The 21,990-nt window shown below is 60.6% G+C and overlaps 1 protein-coding gene across 4 annotated transcripts; it reads right to left on the bottom strand.

The window, feature by feature from the left end:
- Positions 1–284: 284 nt before the first annotated feature.
- On the bottom strand, positions 285–18,272 carry RAB3IL1 (RAB3A interacting protein like 1). 4 transcript variants are annotated; one of them, XM_067748771.1, is made up of 12 exons: positions 18,027–18,272; positions 9,611–9,857; positions 9,119–9,214; positions 8,950–9,027; positions 8,063–8,281; positions 7,327–7,473; positions 6,699–6,827; positions 6,492–6,604; positions 6,191–6,214; positions 4,805–5,017; positions 2,138–2,204; positions 285–1,313 (listed from the first exon to the last, which is right to left on the bottom strand). In XM_067748771.1, exons 1-12 carry the CDS (start codon positions 18,035–18,037, stop codon positions 1,281–1,283), a joined length of 1,377 nt encoding a protein of 458 aa, XP_067604872.1. In that variant the 5' UTR covers positions 18,038–18,272; the 3' UTR covers positions 285–1,280. The 4 variants fall into 4 exon arrangements, with proteins under 4 accessions (XP_067604872.1, XP_067604873.1, XP_067604874.1 ...); XM_067748772.1 differs by having other exon boundaries at positions 4,918–5,017; positions 18,027–18,267; XM_067748773.1 differs by lacking the exon at positions 7,327–7,473 and having other exon boundaries at positions 18,027–18,267.
- Between the last annotated feature and the right edge of the window lie 3,718 nt (positions 18,273–21,990).

Raw genomic sequence — 21,990 nt, 5'->3', positions numbered from 1 at the left:
GGATCTGCCCAAGATCCCCTGTGAGGCAGCGACAGAGCCCCCGTTCTCCTGACAGCAAACCACTTCTCAGGAGAGGGAGCTGGGCTCATCCCCCAATAACCTACTGCCCCAGGAACACTGGGGAGGACTCAGTTGGTGCTCCCTCCAGCAATCCCTTCAGGATTTGGGTTTAATCCCAAGCACGAGGGCGGGCAAGGAAAGGATTTTGTTTCATTCCTTCAGATGCCCAAGCCTTGGCCCAAGCCCCAGGGCGCAGGAGTGAAGGCGTGTGGCTGCCTGGCCTCTACCAACAAAGCCGTCCTTTATTAAATAGAGATCGCGTTACATTCCATTCAGAGGAGGAAATCGGACGTGGTGAGGGATGTGTCCAGGTTGGACCCCGGTACTGAGTAGCCTGCGAGGGGGGAGGAGGGGCCCGGGTCCTGCCTGCCCCACCCCAGTCCTGTGTACCGGGCTGGGCGATCTCAGCCTCCGTCGTCGGAACGGCCATCCACAGCTGAAAACAGGCCCGGGCATCCTGAGGCCTGTGTTTTACTTTGGGAGGAAAGTGCCCCAATCCTCCCAGCAGTGGTGGGGGCGAAGGCTCCTTGCAGCATCGGGCTCAGCTGGCGGGAAGGAGGAAGGTCGAGCGGGCGGGCGGGAGGAGGGCCCCTGATACATCTTAAGGATGTTTTGGGGTCATTGTCAGGCAGATACAGGATGGAGTGGAAGACAGCCAGCGAGGCCCCCGTCCGCCCCCGTCCGCTCCTCCTAGCTCTCTGGCCCTTGGGCACAGCAGGCCCACCTGGGAACGAGGTGAGGGATGGCCACAAGGGGGTGCTGGTGCCCAGGGCTTAGGAAAGGGGGGGTGCGGAGATACCCTGGAGATCTTGCCAGTGAGGCACCTGCAGGCAGCAGCTCCTAGGACTGGGGAGGGGGTGCTGGCTGTCCCAGGGGTGCCCTCCCAAGGGCTGAGCCCCTTTGTACGGCTCCCAGCTCCTTGGTCTTTGGTGCTTTCTCGAAAGTCTCCTGGTGACTGTAGTACTACGAGGGGGGAGAGGTCACCTCCCGAGGTCCTGTCCTGGGATGGACATTTGCTGCCGGCTCAGTGCTGCCTCCACGGCCTGGCCATTTGTCCCTCTGGTCAGCTTCTGGCTCAGGGCTGGCTCTAGGACCCCGTCTGTCTGTCTGTCTCTCCTGGGGCAGGTGTTGGCTCCAGCTCAGAGACCCCCTCCAGGCCTGGGCCATGACCTAGGCCTCCTGGGGGAAAAAGCCAAGCTTGGCCAGCGACATCTCCTTCCTCAGCCTTGTGATCTCCCAGAACATGGGCTCCGCTGCAGGCAGACAGAGGGTGGACAGCTCAGTGCCCACTCAGGGTCGCCTCAGGCAGATGGCCTGGCCTCTCCCCCGGCTTTGGGCAGGGCAGCTGGTGGGCACCCTAGGACTCCCCAGTCCCTGAGGACAGATCTCAGTGAGTAGCCGGACCTCTTTGAGGTTCCACTCTGGGGGCTTACAGCCTGGGAGGCATGGAGGTGACGGTCACCTCCACAGCCTGACACGCACACCCATGTATACACTGCCACACACTTGGACAGACTGCAAATGCTCTCCAACCCCTGCTCCCGGGGCTCTCCAGCGACCCTGCACAGGGCCCGTCCCTCGCCTGGCAGAATGGGGTCAGGGGGACAACGGATGGACAGAGGATCTGTTGGGCAAGGGCGGGGAGTGTCTACAGGGGGAGGTGGGCGAGCCGTGTCCAGCCACCACTTGGAGGTCCACGCGGCGGGAGAGGGGAGGAGATTCACAGGGGAGGCCCCATCGTGTAGGCCAGGCCAGTAACAGGAATGCCGTCACTACAGGCCCGGGGGGCTGGAGAGGTTTCTGAACGGGAAAAAGCAGCTGGATCCAGGTATGTGGGGGCACCAGGCTGGTTTTCCCGGTAAGGCAGAGCCCAGGAGGCTCCTTCCGCTCTTCCTCTCTCCACAGGGCTCAGCAACAGGAGCTTCCGGACCGCTTTGCTAATCTACGACCTTCTCTCTCTCGCAGAGTCCTCCTCCGACGGGGTGCAGCAAAGCCCTGGGGTTGGCCCGGCCGCCCCGCCCCGCCCCGCCCTTCCCCTCCCGGGCGCCACCCCCAGCGGCCACCAGGGGGCGCTCACCGTCCTGCCGCACCAAGCCTTGCTGGATGTAGCGGATGTAGGTGAAGAAGTTGCACACGGCCGTGATCTGTGGGCAGAGGGGGCAGGGTGTGACCCCCCGGCCCTCACACTTGCCCCCTCCCCCCCAAAAAAAGCCAGGGTGTATCGCAGACCAGAGCGGGAAGACCCACGTCCTGTGAGACTCAGATAATTCTGGGCTCTAACGTTACAGTCAACAGCAGCACTAGTGCTCCTAATAAAAACGATAGCGACAACTAAGCGTAATCAAGTACGCGTACCCGGTGCGCCGGACGTGCCTATCATTCCCAGTCTACACGTGGGGAGCGCTGAGGCTCCGAGAACGACCCCACAACGCCTGCGGAGGCCACAGAGCCTCCACTTATTAAGTGGCTGAGCTGCAAAGATGAAACCGGGCAGGCTGCCTAGAACCCACACTCCCCGGAGGGGCCTGCTCGCTCTGGCTACTGGAGGCCCCGGCCGGCCAGGCCTTGCCAGGTGCTATTCGTAATGCCAGGAAAGGTGAGGGGATCAGAAGCTGCTCACCTGGCTGCCCTGGATCCCCACCTGAAGCCCCCAGTCTGACCTGAGGCCTGCTCCCAGCCAGGCCCTGCGCCAGGCACTGGGGACCCCGAGCTGGCTCAGACCTGAGCTCTGTCACGAAGACTCTCATACCTTTGAGAGGGCGCTGTTAGTGCCCTTCCCAGGCCCCTTCCCCAGGCTGGGGCCCCATCTCCCCACTGCTGAGAATGTTGGCTGCTGGTGCCCCTCTGCACCCCATACCCTCACAGACTTTAGCCAATGACTGACAGGCATCTTGGGTATAAAAGGCCACGCCCGTGCCTCAGGGTGGAACCCACTCTGGGCTCCAGAGCCCCTGTGGATCAGACTGAAGCCAGACTCCAGCTGAAGCCTCACCTTTGCCTGTCCTTCCCCCCACCCCCATTCTGCCTCCTGAGAATTGCACACCATCTCCATCTTAGGCTCTGCTTCTAGGGTACCCAACCTAAAGCAGGGTGGAAGGCAGCTGGCAGCTGTGCCCACAACTGCCCATGCTGAATACCCAGCACTTTGGGGGAGGGACAGCAAGTGTGTGGGGGCCACAGGTTGGGCAGTGGAGAAAGATGAGGGAGGGGCGATGCTCCTGCTGGGCCCTCAAACACACAGGAGCCCTTGCCAGGAGGACAAAATTGGGTGCAGGGGGTTGGTGGCCCTGGCAAAGGCAGGGAGGTGTGAGAGAGGCCAGGTGAGGGGACTAACCCAGTGTGGCAAAGGTGCCGCCTGGGAGGGCTGAGGAGGGGCTGCGTAGGGCCGGATGGGATGGGCAGGAGAAGCTTGGGTCCCAGGCCCTGGCATTGCTCAGTGGCCAGTAGGCCCTACCAGAGGCCCGTGACTAGGGAATGGTGGGGAGCAGTGGGGCTCTCTCCCCAGGGCTGCGCTTTGGGGACAGAACTTTCTTCTCACTATGGATTCCACACTCCTTGGTCTCATCAGGGTGGGGACCACATCCAAGAACTTCACACCCTTCCCCTCTGCCTTCCCAGCTCTGCCCAGGACAGCAGACACGTAGGCCTGGCAGAACAACGTTCTAGATGTAATTTTCTAGGCATGGGAGCGTCTGGCACAGATCCCCTGGTTGGGATCAGAAAAACACAGAGGTGACCCATGGCCACCGAACAAGGCTCTGGGCACAGATGCAGGGGGTGGAAACTGCAGCAGTTAAGAGACTGGATCCAGGATGGGGAGACCTCCGGTCTAGGCTGAGTGGCCTGGGGTGCACCCCTTTCCTTTCTAAGGCTCAGACTCCCTCTCTAATGGGAGCTCAGCTCGCTGCTGGGGGATTTGCCAAAACAACATGCTGGGCTGCCCTGCAGAGGCTGTCAGTACCCGACAAGCTGACTGTGCTGGTCAGTCTACTGCCTGATGATGAGGCCATTTGCCCACTTTAGTCCCATCAGGCACCTGTAGTAGGTCAAGGGGAGGAGACGGTTCCTCTAAGAGGACCTTCCACACCACATCGCCTTTGCACCAAGCTTCAGAGTTTTCCAAACTTTTGTTCTTTCCAATCTTCTTCACTGTCTTTGAAGGGACAGAGGAAAGGGGTCCACCCCACCCTCATCCCAGCTCAGTGAGGCCCCTTGATCCACTGACCCTCACCTGGGTCACTCGGCAGGTGAGGGCAGAAGCTGGGATCCCTGGAGGCCCCTCAGAGCCCACAGCTGACTGTCAGCCTTGTGTGACAGACAAGCCTCAGAACCTTCTCCAAAGCCTGGGGCCGGGGCCAGGAGTCAGGAGCCTGGAACTCTAGTGTCACTCCCTTGATTAGGTTATATTAAACGACGGAGCTGATGGGTGTCACTCCCATGATTACTTTTCGGCAAGCAAGAAAATGGCTACCTCAGTCCTTCAACCACAAGGAACTGACTTCTGCCAATAACATGTGAGCTCAGAAGAGGACCCTGAGCTCCAGAAAGGATGCAGCCGCTGATACTGTGACTGCAGTCCATGAGGCCCTGAGCAGAGGACCCAGCTAAGCTGTGCCCAGACTCCTACCCAGGGAGTCTGTGAGATACTAAATCGAAGTTTACCACTAAGTTTATGGTAACTTGTCACACAGCAACAGCAAACAAATACACCGGCTTGGCTGTGTGGCCCAAGTCATTCTCGTACCTCTCTGAGCCTGTGCCCTGCTCTGTAGATTGTAGGTTGTGCAGCCTGGGGCTCAGAGTCCCAGCCCAGGGAGCCTCTAAGGAGCCAGGTAACACTCCCATTGGATGACTCACTCTGGCCCGGGAGGACGGTGAGATGTAGTAGTGGCTCTCGGAGTCCCCAAGCCGGATTCGGTGACGACAGGCGCAGGCCAGGCCACTCAGGGCACATGTACTAGGGAAAAGCAGACCTCAGGACCATGGGGACGGCTGGGGCTTGCCCACCCAGCTCATCCAGGGAGGACGCAGCAGCCGGAGAAGGCACAGAGGGAGGGGGAGGCAAACACACATCAGGGTGGGGCCTGGCATCCTTTCCCCTGGTCCCAGCTTCCCAAGGAGCCTGGAGGCAGGCCAAGGAGGAGGGCAGTCTCAGAAGTCCCTGGGGGAGACCTTTAAACCAAGCTGGACCCCATCCCTCAACCCCTCACCTCACCCCTGCTGGGCAGGAGAGCTTGGTCAACCTCAGGCCAGGTGTACAAAAGCTCCACCCCCTGCCGCCCCTAAAAATGCTGCCCCCTACTTTACTAGGGCCCTCAGACCCAGTCATCCCTTCCTCCTAAGCAGGAGTCTTCTCTCTCCTCCACTTAGGTCACCAAGTCCCCAGGCTAGGTTCTGCCAATAGGACCTTTTGCCCAGATGCCCTCAGTTCCTTCCAACCAGACTTCTGCCTCACCTCTGCTTTTCTTCTCCATGTTACAGCCAGGGGCTACTCCAAAAACCCACATCTAGCCCATTATCTTTCCCTGCTGCTTCCCCACTGCCCAGGAAATAGTTATGGAGAATCCCGAGTAAAGGAAGGTTAAATAGGCTCCTTGGTTGCAGGACTTATCAGAGCCTTTGCTGCCTCCAGGTTCACTGTGACTCTGATTGGACCAGGGAACCCTCTTTTCAGGGAACGTTAATCGATGATTTGTGAATTGCTGGCCTCAGTGGGTTAAAGCCCAAACCTCATTTGAGGCCTTCACACTCTGGCCCCAAACACCCTCTGTGGCCTCAGCCCCAACCCCATGCCCACCCACCCCACTGCTCCGCCCACCGATCCAGTGGTGTTTCCATTAATATTCCAGCTTCTCATACCTCCACTCATGCTGTTGCCTCTGCCTGAAAGGTCCTTCCCTGCTCAGCAAACTGCTATTCATCTTTCAAAACCCGGCTCAAATGTTCCCCTCTGTGACAAGGCTCCCACCCAGGGGCCTCCCTCGCAGGCCCCAGTCCCTGCCCTTGCTCCATGCTGGCAGCTTTGCTCTGCTGCTGGCCCTGCCCAATGCCAGCTGAGAAGCAGGGAGGACAAGATGCCGGGGCCATCGGGTCATTGTCAGGAGGTGGAGTGAAAAATGACGTCACTTACGTGTCAATCGGGGCCCGGAACCCACTGTGGGAGAGAGGGGGTAGGAGAGAGATGCACGTCAGGCCAGCCAGGAAGGAGGAGACCCCGGCTCCATGACTAGAGGCAGCATGTCTGCCAAAGATGCCTCCTTGCCTTGCGCGGAGGCAGCCACTGTCCCTCTCCGGTCAGGTGCCCCTGCCCACCCCCAGGTCCCACTGCAGGACCCAGCAGGCAGGCCTGAGGCTCAGTCCTCCCTGGCCACCCCCTTGGTGCAGCCCAAGGCTATGTGGGCCTTTCCCAGGGGGCAGGGTGCTAAGCTTACTTGGTACGGCCACACTCGACAGCGGCCACCTTCACCGCGGGCAGTGTTTGCGAAGCCACGGGTTCGATGGTGAGCGTGTTGTCCTCCACGGCAGCCCGTACCAGGGCTGAGAGCTGCGGTAGAGCAGGGAGGAGTGGGAGGTGGTGAGGGGCTGGCCGCCGGCTGCAGGGCCGGGTCCCCCGGCGGGCCGCCCTCTGTCTGCCTCACCTCCTGCATGGTGAAGTCCAGGCAGGGGCCCACGTCCTCCCGGTACACCCTTTCCAGGAAGGGGGAGGTCTTGTCCAGGGTGGGCGATTCCCTCCAGGCTTGGAACTCTGCAAACAGGGTCGTGTCCACCTGTGGGGGAAGGTGAGCTGGTCGTGGGGGGCAGGGCACTGGGGGGCCAGCATGGCAGAGACAGGCAGAGCCCCAGGAGGTGGGGAGCCAGGGAGGATGCAGGGCAGGCCCCAGCGGGCCTGTCCCCTGTAGCCATGCAGGGGACCCGAGTCCCAAAGAAGAACTCTTCTCTTCCCCTTGCACAGAAGAATTGATTCGGAACTCAAAAGTTTCACTTCCAAGTGTGTTGGAGGTGTGTTGCCAGTTTCTTGGCCTAGAGAATTAGACTTGGGTCCAGGGTCTCATTCTGAAGACCCTCGCTGCCTCCTTGAGGAGGGTAAGTTGAAGAGTGACGCTGCAGGTACCCGCAGGTACACACAGGGACCTGACGGGACGCACGGCACACGCAGGCATGTGCACACGGAAAGGAACACACACAACTCGCTGGCTGCCCTGGGGCACATGCAGAGGGAGAGGCTGGGAGGGGGCAGAGGGAGCGGCCCCTCTCCGGAGCCTTTACCTGTCGGGAAAAGGAGAGAGAGGTAGCAGAGGTGGGGCCCACAGGCAGCTCCCCAGGTGGGAGCTGCCAGGCCGGCTCGTAGGTGAGGTGAACTGCCTTGCTGGGGATCACGCAGAGGAGCAGGGAGAGGAGAGGGGGCAGCCCGGGCTGGGCCGGCAGGACAGACAGACAGACAGGTGCACAGAGACAGACAGAGGAAGGAGATTATTAGAGTCCAGCCGGAAGCTTAGAGCTCAGGAGGGGATGGAGAGGCCTGGCCCGCACCTCCTCCCTGGGTGCTCGGGAGGCCTGGGGCAGGGCAGAGCTGGGGCCACCTTGGCATCAGAGACTCCAGGAAGCTGAATCCCACTACAGCCTTCAGGGGCGTCCGCTGGGTGCAGCCCTGAGCTGAGCTCCTGACACCCACGTCCTGTGGCCCCAGGAAACCCCATTTACGCGAGGAGACTGACATGCTGACAGGCGGCTTCACTTGCCCAAAGACCCGTGGCCAAGGACATCACAGCCACTGTCCCGCCTGGACCAGGTGCCCCACTTACCCTACTGAGGGCCCAACACCTCCTATCACAGGGAATTCAGGTAGCCCTCACAGCCAGAGGACACAGAGGCCCAGAGAGGGTAGGACACGCTCCCTGTCACACAGCGGGGTCCAGGCGGGTCCCCACTGGGCACCGCTGCCTGGCTGACAGTGGGCACTGCCTCCCTTTCCCGTGACCACTGCCTGCCCGCTGCCCCTCACCTCTTTGCCCTCCTTGTCCAGGCTGGGGGCGTGTCCTACCGCGGTGCACACGGCGGAGCAGAGGGCGCTGCTGGTGCTATTATGACGCAAGTGGCCCTTGCGGGGTCCAGCCTTGGTGGGGCCGAGCAGCTGTGGGTGGAGCTCGCGGTTAGGAGAGGCTGGTGTGGACGTGATGACCAGTGTCTTCAAGGCTGTCACCTCTGCTTGCAGCATGTCGATCTGGCCGGGAGAGACGGCTGTCAATATTAACCCAGGGCTGAGGCTGCCCCGGCTGCCACTGCCTGCCACCCCAGCTCAGGAAAGACCACCCTGAGCACCTAACTCCACCCGTTATCTTCGGAACAGCCTCTGGGTTGGGGGCTGAGATACCCTTTCCAAAGATAGGGAAACTGAGGCTCAGAGGAGACACAGCCTGGCTGAGGTCATACTGGGAGCCAGGACTCTGTTAGGTGCACGTATCTGGGAGCTGGCTGGGTCTCCCACTGAGGGGCCCCCCGGAGCCAGGAACAACCCAGCCCTCCCATTTTACAGATGGGTACACGGGCTCCAAGGGATAAAGCTGCTTGCCCAGGCTCACACAGCCAGACTGAGGTTTCTGCTTTGTAAAGGGGGTATGGGACGGAGGAAAAGAAATTACAATGGCCACAGGATCCTCCCAGCCCCTGAAAAGGCCCCCAGAAAGGTCTCCGTGGTACAGCAGAAACACAGCTCGAGTCCCAGGGAGCTGGGCTCCCACTCCAGCGGGAACGTTGCAGTGGGGCCATCTCGGATGCCTCTGCGCCTCCCTGCTGGCCCCCCAGTCCATGCGAGGGTCCGATCGGGTGGCGGAGGCCGGCGCTCGCAGGGCTCAGAGGTGGGCAGGAGGTCTGGGCCGGCGCGTGCCTCACCTTGCCCCGCGTCTCCTTCAGCTGCTTTTCTGACGCCGCCTGCTTCATGTTGGCTTCTCGGACCATCTTGTGGGCTTCCTGGGAAGACGGCGGGCTCCACGTGAGGGGCAGGCGCGGACGGACGCCCAGCTGCCCCGCCCCCTGTCCGCCGCCCCGCTCCGCCCCGCACCTCGAACAGGCTGGCCGTCAGCTCCTCCAGCTCTCGTTCCAGCTGCCCGCGAACCCTGCACAGCCGCTCACACTCCGCATCCTTCAGCTTCAGCTCCTGCGGGGCGGGCGTGGGCACGAGGGAGGGCGCTGTGAGCCCCCCAGCGGCCCCGGGCCTGGCGCCACTCCCGGGGCCGCCTTACGTGCGCCTCAGGGCCCCGAGCTTGCCTCCTCTGTGCTTCCATTTAGCTCAGAGCGTGAAGCTGAACCCCAACTGTCAGTTTGTTAGAGCCTGGGAACGGTTTTCAGAGATGTCATGACTTCTAAAAGTCGTTTAAAAGTCACAAGAAAAACTGTTTCTCCTTCGTTTGGGCTGCCTTCCTGCCCAGCACAGGCCTGGCATGTAGGTGGCCTTGACAGGAACGTGACGTCTCTGGCCGTTGGGTGAGAGCCCACGGCCCCTCAGGCCGGCCCCTCACCACCCCCCCACTCCGCCCCCGCCCTCAGAGCCCACCTTCTGGGCTTTGTGCAGCTCCTCCTTCAGGAACTCTGAGCCCTTCTCTCGGATCTCCATGGAAGAGCTGCGCAGACGCAACACGTCCAGCCGGGTGGCCGCAGGGTCCTCCTCGCCTTGGGCTTCCTTCCCAGCAGGGGTCTCCACCAGGCCTGAATCCCTGTGGCTTTTGCAGGGGCCCGCACTCTTCCAGGGGACTGGGACAGCTTCAGGGGGCGGTGGGTGGCCCTCGTCCGGGTGGGGCTGGCTGTGAGGCAAAGAGCAGATACAGGGTGGTGTCCCGAGGCCTGGAGAGCTAGAGAGCTGAGGCCAGGGACCAGCCTTGGGCAATGCACCTGCCACTCTGGGCCTCAGTCTCCCCATCTGTAAAATAGGCCGTCATGGGGGTCGTCACAAGGGCAGAATGACCAAGCACAGGGTCTCCTGGGGGCAAGGACAGGCCTCATTCATCTTTGTCAACCATCCCCTCCAGCCCAGGACCACCGTAGGTGCTGAGCACACAGCAGGTGCTCGTTTGCCCAGCAGATGTTGTAAATTCATGCCTGTCGAGAGCCCGAGGTTCCCCCTGTATAAAATGGGGACAATCCCAATGGCCCGACCTCAAGGGTCACTGAGTGGATCAGCGATGTGCAGAAAACCTTGGCACACGAGGTGATTAAGTGGGAACTGCCTTCATTGCTATGGTTCATGCATAGTTTATGCAAATTCGACGCCATTTAGGGTGGACCAGAGAGGAAGGGCCTAGCCAGGGCAGGCAGGGCCGGCTGAGGCAGGAAGGTTCTGCAAACAGCCTAGGCAAGGCAGCCCCACTTCCTGCTCTCTGGACCATGCAGGGGGGCAGTCCCAGCTCTCTGCTTGGTCTGCCTTGTGACCTCAGGCAAACACCCCCTCTCTCTGGGCCTCAGGACCCTCCTCCCTCTGAAGCTGAAGACCCTAGAGGCGGTGCGGGGTGGGGGCCGCCAGCCGCTGCCCACCTCCCATCCACGCGCCCCCCTTCGCAGCAGACCCTGAGGAGGGAGGGGAGGAGCGGGCTGGGCCGTGGCGGTTTGTGCCAAGACAGCACCCTGGACTCGCTCACTCAGCAAAAGCTGGCGGCTCCTGAGCCAGCAGCTTCTGAGCTGCAGCGGCTGGGCCGAGGCTGGGGGCTGGGCTGCTGATAGCAGTGGGGAAGTGGAGGGGAGGGGGCCAAGAGGGGCCCACACGGGAGGGAGGAAAGACAGGGCCAAGGGGTCATGAAATTCAGGATCGCAGAGGGGAAGTAACACAAGGCCAGGGTCTCTCCGGTCCCACCTCCCTGTCTTCTGGGCCCTGGGACAGTCACTAAGCGGCCCCGGAGCCTCAGTTTGCCCTTAGGTAACACAGAGGGCACCCAGGGACCCCAGCAATGAGCCCATTTCCCGACCCTCCGCATGGCCCTGTCCAGCTGCCCAGCCCAGCCTGCCGTCTGCTGGGACTGGCCCCGAGTGTGGCCTCAAGGTTCCTGGGGCTGGGTCCTGCCTTGCTAGGACGTGGGACTTTGACGAATAAAGTGGGAACACACACCCACCACTCCGTCAACAGTGTTTATGCCGGACAGGGATCTTTCCTAATACTTTGCTTGGGGGGGGGGTCTAGTCGGGAAGGGGGGCGGTCCCTGAAGCTTAAGGGTCTCTGGCAGTACTGTGGCAGCCCCAGGCTGGGGTCTGCACCCAGGGGACTCATGAGGGTGCTCTGCCCATGTTATCTCATTTAAAATTCTCAGCAGCATTCATGGTATTGTTCCCATTCTACAGTTGAGGGACGGATGCTCAGAGAGGTAATGGGACTTGCCCAGGGCCACACAGCTAGTCGGTGGCACTGGTGGGACAGGTGGCCAGGTCTTCAGTTCAGGTCCAAAGCTCTCCAGCCACAGCGGACAGGCAGGTGGGGTGTGGGCTACAGAATTTTGCATCTGCCTTGGGATCAAGGGCCGCTGGGCCCAGGGGCATCCAGGAGGCTCCTCCCTGGCTGTGACAGGAAAATCTGACCCAATTCCAGCCCAAACTGGCTTCTCAGCCTCTGCTCAGGCAGAGAAACTGCCTCCCAGAAGGGAGGCCAGGACTGGGGGAGCTGTGGCTGAGAGCACAGGCCAGTCGGGCACGGCCGGGTCCATGCCAGCCTCTGACCTGGGGTCCACGCGAGCCCCTGGGAAAGTTGCTGAAATTCTTTCAACCTGCTTCCCCGCCTGTGGGATGGCAGTTAAAACTCGCAGGGACACACTGAGAATCCAATGAGGAAGTCACTGGCTACAGCGCCAGGTAAATAGTGGGCTATCTGCCAGGTACCTCCACCACCTCCACCATCCCTACCCAGGCTCTTGTGTCCTGCACCTGAAACCCCAGGCCCTGGGGATGTACCCACTGTGGGAACCTGGAGGCCTGGGCCCCAGCCCCACTTCCTCAGTTGAGAGAATGGCCACAGTCACTCAGGCTTGGTGGGGACCCCATCTCGGGACTGCCCACTACAATAGAATGAGCAGGAACTACAGGCCAAGGGCAGGGGTTGACTCAGGGACAGCACAGGGCACAGGGCAGAATCCCAGGTCTCAGACACCTAGCCCCACAACAAGGACCACCCTGACATTGCCAACACCACCTGCCTAGGGGAACAAGGCCGCCAGCCCCTCCCACGAGGCCTGAGCTTCGTCCACCAGTATGGTCTGGGCCTCTGGCCACAGTGGAGGACTCTCCAGTGGGTCCCAAGGGCACGGGCTGGGGGTGCGTCCAGACGGCCCCCATCATTTTCCTAACAGGCTCACTTTGGTCTACTTCTGGGGGGATGGCGCCCTATTTTGCAGCCAGAGGAAACAGTGGTCCAGGGAGGCCTGAGACAGAGTGTGACACCCTCCCCCTGTCCCTGGTGGAAAAGCCCACGAGCAAATCCTCATGGCAGAAGGCGTGGGAACAGCAGGACCACCCTGTGGTCACCAAATGCCCAATGCCTGGGCCAGGGGTGCAGAAGCTGGAGGGAAGGAGGGTCCACCCTGTACTGAAGTCTGCAGACCCTGCCCCTCACACTTCTGGGCTATGAGGCCAGCTCCCGTGACTCGAAGTTCAGATGAAGGAGGGAGCCCAGGTCCCTCGGGTCCACCCGAGCCAGCATCTGCTATCTCCCACACACTTCAGTCTCCTAGACCAGAGGCCCGAAAATCCGGGTGTGAGTGCCTGGGGGCTGGGGAGCTCACTCCTTGGGCGAGCACGGGTTACCACTGGAGTCCTCCTGCCGTGCACCTCCCCTTCCAGTCCAGGTCCACGGCCCTGTGCACAAGCCTTCTCGGACCCCATTCCCTGCAGACACAGAGTTCAGCGTCCAGGACACACAGCAGGGCCGGCTAGGAAGGGGTCTGCTCGGGTAGGGGGGTGGGAGATACTAAGAGTCAAGGTCAGAGGTAGGTGGGGGTAGCCAACATCCCCCATCCCGAAGCCAGCCCTGCGGCCTAGAGCCCAGGGCAGCTCATACAGGAAAGGCCCCACTGGGTGACTTCCCCAGGAAACACACAAGGCAGGGGAAAGCAGTAACCTCAATCCTCACCCCCCAGGCCACCCCTAGGAGGGCCAGCAGGGCTTTTGTCCCCAAGCAGAAAAAACGGCGAAATGAGGCCCACCCTGGATTCTACGGTCCCCAGTCACCCAGCAACCCCACTGGGCCGGGAGGGCCTGAACGGAGCCCACTCCCGGGGCCAGACAGACCCAGCGTCCTGGATACCCTTTCCCAGCCCCAGCCCAACCAGCCAGCCATGGGGTCCTTCTGCCCTAACCTCCCCTTCTCTGCCCCCCAGTGCCCAGGTCACCTCTTTGAGTTAAAGACCCCTCCCCTGTGCTAACAGGCACAGTGGGTTCATTAAGCAAGCAGCGGGGAAGCCAGTGAAGAAAGCACTGAAAACCAGGGGAAGGAGAGGGCTGGGAGGGCAGACTGCGACCCTCACCCTCTGCCTGGGGCCACCAAGCCCGGGTTCCAGGGCGACTACAGCTGGTCTGGTCTGCAGGAATTCTGACCCAGGGCGCAGCTCAGGAACAGCCATGGCACAGGGGCCCAGTTCAGAATCACGCTCATACACTTATGGGCGGTCCAGTAAGCCCTGAGGACACTGAGGCTGACAGGCAAGTGACTCTCGTAACGGGGCCAAGGGGGTCCCAGGAAAGGTTTCGTGTGTTGGGTCCCCAACCAACCAGCAAGCCCGGCCAGGCTCAGCCTACAGAGTGGCCAAGTCTTCAGCTCCAGACCCACAAACAGATCAGATTCTCAAGCTCCTGTTCACGTCCACGCCAGCCCACCACTCCACATCCCCACAGACGTCATCGTGTGTCAACTTGCGATGCTGCCACAGGGAGATGCTCTCGCCAGCCCAGTTTGGACGACGAGGCACCCGAGGTTCAGAGAGGGATGGCGACCTGGCTGTAACACACAGCAAGGAAGTGGCAGTGGGGAAACTGAACCCAGAGTCCAGGCACTAGTGCATCATGTGAACTGTCACCCAAAAAAGTCAGGACTGGCGGAAAGGGGATGAATGGTGGTTTCAGAGAAGTGAGGCAGGATGCAGACGGGGGTTTGAGGAAGTTGGAGATAGTGCTTGAGTGGTGGTGGTACGGTTCCACCCAAGGCTGCTGTTCTAGCCAGGCAGGCTCTGGGCTGGGAGGGGACACACAGAGGGGACACACAGAGACAAAAGACTTGGGCGGGGGTGGGGAGGAAATCAGGGGAGGACCAGGGGCTGGAGAGGGGAACAGAACAAAAGTTGCAGTAATTAATCTAATGAAAAACGGAGGCCAAGGTGAATGAGAACAGCAGTGCCCACAACACGACTGAGGAACTGGGAGGGGGTCTTTCAGGGAAGGTAAGGGGCGTGGCTGAGGCATTGGGGAAGTGGTGGCTGAGGGGAGGCACCAGCCCAGAGGGAGCAGCTGCAGCCCTGAGCCTGGATGAGGGATGGGTGAGAGAGGAGCTGAGGGCCAGAGAGCCCGCCTGGAGACCTGAACACGAGCCATCAGAGGGGCTGGAGGGGAGGGTTCCAGAAGAATGGGAGAACAGGGTCATACGAGGCACCAGAAGAATGCCGGGAAGTGAGCCAAGCGGGACCCCCAGGATAGGAGAGGGTGGGCCTGGACCGCTCCAGGAAGGGGGAAGCAGGTGTGTGCCTGGTAGGACAGGCAGCAGGAGGGAGGAGGAGGTCAGGAACAGCTTCAGGGTGGTAAGCAGGGAGGTCAGAACACCTGAGGCAGGGGGACCAGGCCAAGCCTCTCCCTGCCATAGCCCCAGGCCTGCCAGCCCAGCCCAGCGCAGCCCAGCCCTGATGAGGGAGGGAATCCAGCCCTGTGTCTCGAGACCACCGGAGGTGGCACAAGGCCTGAAAGGGTGGAGGGCTCCCTCCTCTACTGAGGTAGAGCAGGGCACATGGCACACACCTCACATCTGCCTGTTTGGTCCTAGAAGAATCTGACACCCCAAGCCCTCAAACATCCAACACATATGCAGCGAGCACCTATCGTGTGCCAGGCACTCCACCGGCCCAGACCCACCCAGTGTGCACAGGTTCTGGCAGCCACATCACCAAGCCCCCTTCTCATCACACTTGAATTCATTTTGCTTCCCTTTCCCCACCCTGTTGAGCACAAATCCCGTGTGGGGAGAGTCTAAGACAAGCAGGACTCTACTGAGTGCCACAGACAGATGTGCTGATTAAGGGACAGCAGGAAAGACATTTCCATCTGTTGAGGGGGAGGTGGGAGGTAGTTAAATCATGGAGGGCTTCCAGGAGGAGGTGACAGTGAAGGTCGCAAAACCCCTTTCTCCTGCTCTTGACCCTGGAGCCCCTAGGCCATACTTCAGATGCCATTTCAGAGCCTGGAGTTCCCTGTGACTTACTCCTTAAAGGCAGGACCTCACAGATCCAAGCTCCTTACGATAGCCAAGGCCCAGAACAGTTAGGTGACTTTCTCAAGATCTCACAGCCCATCTGTAGCCCTGCAGCTCCCCAGCATCCTGCCTGCAGCAAAGACACAGTCTCCCATGCCTGGGAGGTTGGGGTGGTCTTTCTCATTCCTGGGCGTCTATCAGAGCCTGTCCCTCCCTTTCTAGGGAGGTATGATTAGCCCCATCTCTCAGATGGGGAAACTGAGACTGAGGGGCTACACCAACGTCATGTGGCCACTTAGTGGCAGAAAACGAGCCCAGAACCCAAACTCTCGGCTCTGATGACCAAGTCTCAAGTGCCCAGCACTGTGTTAGCAGCAGAAGTACCCCAGTCACCATCCTCACCCCATCACCAGGAAGCCGGCTTGGCACCCAAGACTATGGACAGGGGACACTGTGGGGGAGGGGGAGGGGAGCAGTCCTGTTTTGGGGGAGCCACCTCTGGGTTCTGAGTTCAGGGCCCACACTCAAGGAGTCCCAAGGAAGAGGGTCCACCTGAGCTCCTGTAGAGTCCTGCCACTTCCACCCACCCCAGGGGAGCAGCCCTGAGTCCAGGGCCCAGAAGGTGAACTGGCACTACGACCTGGCCATTAACAGAGCAGTCACCCAAGAGACGTAGCTCTGTTGTCTTCCAGGTAAGGAAACCAAGCCCCAGAGACATCAATGGCTTAGCCAGAGTCACCAACTCCTCACCCCTCCTAGTCTAGAAGGAAGAATCTCAAGGATGCCCTCGCCCAGAGGTGTCACAGCAGCTCAGTCAGTTACCTGCGCAAGTGTGACCTGAGCAGCGTGCCTCCCAGCTGCTGCTGGGGTCTGCGTGAGCTCGTAGGACCCCAGGACCCCAGCGGGTGCTGGCAGCTTGGCCCCTGCCTCCAACATCCAAGTAAGGGGGCCATGAAAAGGCAGAGCTCAAGGTAACCCCAAGACTCTGCCTCTCACTCCCCAGATGCCCAGCTCCTCATCCTGCCCCTCATGCTTTCCATCTGCATTTATGAAGTACCTACTATGTGCTCTGCACCCAGCGACACCCTGGGGGATCCAAGTAAGCCACACTTAGGATCAAGCGGGCGTCAGCTTGGCAGCCTGGTCCATCCAGAACGGTCCCGGGACTCTTGGATCCAGTCTTTAAAGTGAGCATCCGTCTACTGGCACCTCCCAGACTTGTCTGTCTGGCTCCAGCCTGGACGCCTCCAGGAAAGGACACTCTCTGGGCCTGGATTACCTCCACCACACAACCCACACATTTCACCTTGAGGCTCAGGGCAGTGAGGCCATACTCTCAAGATCACACAGCAACTCGGTGGCTGTGTTTTGCCTGGGCGCACCCAACACAAGGGGTCACGAGCTTCCTCCAGAAGCTCCTCAAGCACGGTTTAGCCCAGGTGGGATCGTCCTGACCTCTCCAGCTGTCACCAACCCACCTCAACCACCTTCTCCGTAAGCTCAGTCTCCTTCCCCCAGGGCGCAATTCCACAAGAATCCAGGCTCTGCTTAACTCTCTCCCTTTAAGAGTCTCACGTGTCTCCACACCTCACCCCTACCAGGAGCCCATTCTCTCAGGAGCCCCTGCTGGGGATGACTCCCCAGCCCTCCCCTAGCATCTCAGCTCGAACTTCGCTAGGTGCCATGGAGTAAAGTGGATCTAGCCTGCATCAGAGCTCTCCAGCCCGCCAGCCTCTCCAGTGGGGCTTCCCTCACTCCCCGGCTGTGGCTGGGAGGAGCCCTGTCCTGGGACCACCCATCTGGCCCCGTTCTTTCCAGGAGTACAACCCACCCCCACTCTGGCCACATCTCCGCCAGGACCTGGTCTTTCCAGGCTATGGGGAGGAAGAAGTGTTTACCCAACTCCATGAGAAGGCCACAGCTTTTCTGCACATACAGGGAAAGGGTCCCACACCTGGTTGCCCAGGGACTGGGACCACCCCTAAGAATCAAGGAACAGATATGGGTACTGGAGCCACTAGTCCAGGGCCCAGAGTCTGCGCTGCACCCCTCCAGGCTGCAGGGAGGTCCTACCCACCTTTGAGCTCAGCAGGTTCCAGGAGCCCCAGATGGAAGTTCACCAACTTGCAAGCGAATGTGGCAGAGACCCAGTCCCCCCTTTCGCAAATGCACTGCTTTTCAAGGGTTCACTCAGCCTGGGGGTCCCTCCTCTAGGTGCTTATCCCAGGCTTATTCTGGCTTGCACTCCGCCGCACACCCCCTTGCCCCCATCTCACTTGCGCTCCGGACAAGCTAGGAGTTGGCGCTGTCACTCCGGGACGGTCAGCAGCCCACCCTTCACAATTCCTGCCCCCAGAGAGACCCCCTGAACCCTCCATGCCGAAAGTCCTTCCACCCCAAACCGGCTCGCCAGTCCTCGTGCTACAGCACGGGCAGGGATGGGGGCGTAGAGCACCTCCCGGTAGGGGTGCACACACTGCAGGGAACCCCCCCCGCACCGTCCCACTCCCAGAGGCAGCCGCGGCCCGACCCCGCGCGGACCTACCCGCTCCACATACTGGCGACTCGGGGCGCCCGGGCGTCGGTTCCCCGCGCCGCCGCCGCGATCGCCCAGAGATCTCCCCGCGCCGCCCCCGCCGCGTCCCCGCCCGCAGCCGACTCCGCCCCGGGCCAGCCAGGCTGCCCCACCGCCTGTCAGTCTTGCCCGCTGCCTGTGGGTCTGTGCGGCCCGGGCTCGCGCCCCGGCCCCCAGTCCCTCTGCGACCCTGCCCTCGGCGGGTCACGTGGCCGAGGGGTGGCCCAAGGACACGTGCCCTGCCCCGCCCCTCTGGCGGCCGACGCGCAGAGCTCGCGCGCGCTCCCGGCCCAGCCCCGCTCCGGCCGCCCTCCCCGGACAGTGCGACGGCCCGAGTGGGGGAGGAGCGGGTCCCCATCATCCTGCGGCCAGCACTGCTCTCTGACGCTCCCAGCTTACTCTGCTCCAGACATCCGGCGCCCAGCGCGGCCCAGCGCAGCACCCTCCCAGGACCACCCCTGCTCAAGAGCCTACCATGGCTCCGGGCTTTCAGCTCCCAGATTCTTAGCGGACTGTCACTCAAGGCCGGCAGACACCCTCCCACCCCCTCACGCGGCCCTCCGGCCATCACTCCTTCCCTGGCCTCCCTGCTCTGCGCCTGTCTCTGGGCAACTTCCCTCCTGGTGAGAAGTGGGGCTGACCCCAAAACTAGTTTTCTCACTCCTACTGAGTACATTTTCTGAGGGAGGCCCCACCTTTGGCCCAAGTCTTCAACCCCAACCCCGCCTCTCCCCCCCCCCCAACCAGGGGCCTCCCTTCCTGCTCTGAACAGATACTGCCCATCCTTACCTTTGCCCACCATCTACTCTCTGGGAGAATTGCGCACGCGTGTGCGCGCGCGCGCGCGCACACACACACACACACACCTGTCAGGTCCCACATCCTCTGCAGATTCCCTGAACGCTGGTCTAGCCTGTCCCTCCACCCCTCTGTCCCTCTGTCACCTTTCCTGAGCCCTGACCATCAGCCTCAACTTCAGCCTGGGGCTGATCCAGTGAGAGCATAACCCCGCTTCTCTCCTGCCAGGGACCATGGCTCCCAGCCTCCGTGTCTAGAGGAGGCCTGGGAGGATGGGAGGAAGTACTTCCCTTCCAGATATTGCTAGAACTTGGGGCACTACCCTCAGACCCCGAGCTGGGGCCCCAGGCTTGAGTTTATCACGTCTTCATCTGGGGCACGTATTTTGAATGCATGCATCCAACCACCCCTTCTGAGCACAAACTGTGGGCCATACAAGGGCTGGGGACCCAAAAGGAAACTGCATAGACACAGGCTCTGTCCTCCTGGGGCTCCAGTGCAGTGGAGAGATGTGGGGTGGGGACCTCCACTTCCAGGGCCACTGCCTGCCCAGGGCACACCTTGCCAAGTGAGTGGTGTCTTAGTTCAAATTAGAGAACGGTACTCCTTTCCTAGGTGGGCATGGCCCATGCCAAGGTACAGGACTTGGTGAGTGGAGGGCGAGCCAGACTTGATGTCTGGCTCTCATGCCCCCTTGGCTGGTACCTTGTGCAGTGAACAACCTGGGCAGCCCTCTGTGACGTCCTTTTCATTCTGCCCAGACCTCCTTCACTCTGCAGGGCAATTGTTTCCACAGCTGTGGTTTCCCAAGGGCAGGGACCAGGTCCTCCTTGGGGCTGTGTTTCTCCACCCACCGCAGCCCAGCCCAGGGTCTGGCCCAAAGCAGATGTCATTATGTTTGTTGACGAATCCTTCTCCAAATAGTCTTGAGCAACTGCTGTCTTCCTGGACCTTGCTCTGTTCACTCTTTAGGGGAATGGGGAGGGGATGACACAAAAGGAGCTCAGAACAGGGCGCTTACCCTCCAAGTCGTCACAAGCCCAGGCAGGAGATAAGACCTGGTCCAAGTCGTGGTAACCCGGACTGGTGGGAGATAAGGGGTGGAGGGGGTGTCAGTCCAGGGCTATGGCCCCAGAGGAAGGGTCCTCAGCCCGGGAGGACCGGTGGGCTGGGGAGACTCTTGAGGGAGGCTTTGAAGGACAAGTGTGGGGTCACTGTCACCACCCCAATTACTAGCCAAAAATATCCCATGATCTATGCAGCTGCTTAGGACTCCCAAGGCCTCACTAGCTCCTCCCACAACTCTTCAGTTGAAAAAGATGGGCTCAGAGAAGTTAAGGAACCTGCCCAATGTCACACAGCCAGGGATGGAGGGGCTGTGACCCCTTATACCGGTTTTCTGAAAAGACAGCCCAGAAACCAGAGGGGCTCTCTGGCAGCCCCAGCTACATGCTGTCGGGCAACAAGAGGAGCCTACTAGGTGCCTGACCGGCAGGTGGGGAAGAAAATATAAAAGGTGTGTCCTCTGCCCCCAAGCCACTGCCCTTCCCAAACTTCCCCCTCACCCCTGCCATCCTTATCCCCAGCCTGGCAGCCTTGGCCACAGACCCATCCAGAAGACTGCCAGCCTAGATGACCCAGGCCCTGATTCTGGACTTCAGTTCACTGTGTGACCAAGAATGAGTGTCTTGCCCTCTCTGAGCCTCAGATTCTACATCTGTACAACCACCAAGTTGGACAAGACAATCAGGACCACCCCTGGTGCCGACCTTGTAGAATGCTCATGAAATTCCTCATAGTTCTATGCCAGTCCCCTGTCTGGAGCCCCGTCTCTCACCCCTCCCCCAATGCCCCTGCTGAGTGGCAAGATTCCACCATCCCCTCCGCTCACCTGTCTGTGTCCCAGGGCTGCTCTCCCAAGTTGCCCTTGAGTGCAAGGCCCAAACCTGATGGGGCGTAGCGGACGGTCCCTGAGCTCATTGCCAGGAACACAGGGCATTTTTCTCGGGCAGGGCACTCAGTGCGTTCCTTAGCGGGGTCCATGGCTGGAGGGCCAGACCGAGAGTGTCTCTGGAGACTGCCAAGCGGGGAGGTGGCAGGAGCCTTCTCCCCACTCCCAGGCTGAGACTCACACTAACCTTTGCTATCTCTGAGGAGCAGTGGCCAGTGAGGGAGGCGCCTCCCAGACAGGCCTCTATCTCCTTAAACCCAGTAATTATTAACTCCCGTGGCTCAGCAGACAGCATATGAGGCTGGGCCCCTCTCCTAAGGAAGGTGAGATACCTTGAAGGGAAGTGAGAGCCTCCCTCTACATACCTAAGGCCCCAGGTTTTTACCGGGCCCATGGATGGGGCTGCCTGTCCTCTTCCCACTCAGGTTGGCAAGTTGAAAAGAGCCTGTCCAGCTTTGACCCTGTCACTAGTTGGCTGTGTGGCCTTGGGCAAGGCCCCCGCTGCCCTGTGGTCCCTGGCCTCAATATCCCCTTAAAACTATTAACCACCAGCAAAAAGGGACCAGATGGTGTAGCAGTTAGGAACGCAGACCTGGATGGAGTCAGAGAGGTTGGATTCAACCCACTCCCAGACTGTGGACCCTTGCGCACATTAGGCTCTATGCTGCAGTTTCCCCAACTATAAAATGGAATCTCTCCCTCTGAGGCACATCAGGCCAGCTGCTATTGCCCAGACATGCCCTACACCCCCCTCTTCCCACATTCCTCACACTACCCCCTCTCTGCATCCTCCACTCCAACCCACCCCCTCTGATAAAATTCTCTTTTGCTCATACCCCCTCCTCCAGGAAGCCTTCCCCTCTGGATTGCTTTCTCCTCTGCAGGCATTGGGCTGGAGCCCTCAGACATGTGGTCCACCTTGTGTCATGAACAGTGCCCCATGGCACTGTCAGACACCCCCCACATGAACTGAGTGACCCCATGGGCAGAGGCTGGCCCGCGCTCATCACCAAATCCTCAGTGGCCCCTTGCCTGGCACACAGTCAGCCTCAATCCACCCGTGGGATGGTTTGAGTGTTCCACCCTATCTCATTTGGCCTGCATTCTAATCGGGAGTTCTGCCGTTCCCTTGGCTGTGTGACCTTGGGCAAGTCACTTAACCTCTCTGGGACTCAATCCCCACAA

The sequence above is a fragment of the Pseudorca crassidens genome, chromosome 9, assembly GCF_039906515.1.
Source record: "Pseudorca crassidens isolate mPseCra1 chromosome 9, mPseCra1.hap1, whole genome shotgun sequence".
NCBI classification, from domain to species: domain Eukaryota; kingdom Metazoa; phylum Chordata; class Mammalia; order Artiodactyla; family Delphinidae; genus Pseudorca; species Pseudorca crassidens.
The sequence above is the reverse complement of the archived record's forward strand: the minus strand, read 5'-3'. Positions and strand labels throughout refer to the sequence as shown.

Excerpts from the sequence above, each read along its gene's own strand:
- RAB3IL1 (XM_067748771.1), bottom strand. Across the intron at positions 5,018-6,190 it reads TTCCGGGCCCCGATTGACAC|TACATGTGCCCTGAGTGGCC; the intron begins GTAAGTGACGTC and ends GCTTTTCCCTAG. Across the intron at positions 1,314-2,137 it reads AGGCTTGGTGCGGCAGGACG|CGGAGCCCATGTTCTGGGAG; the intron begins GTGAGCGCCCCC and ends GTCTGCCTGCAG.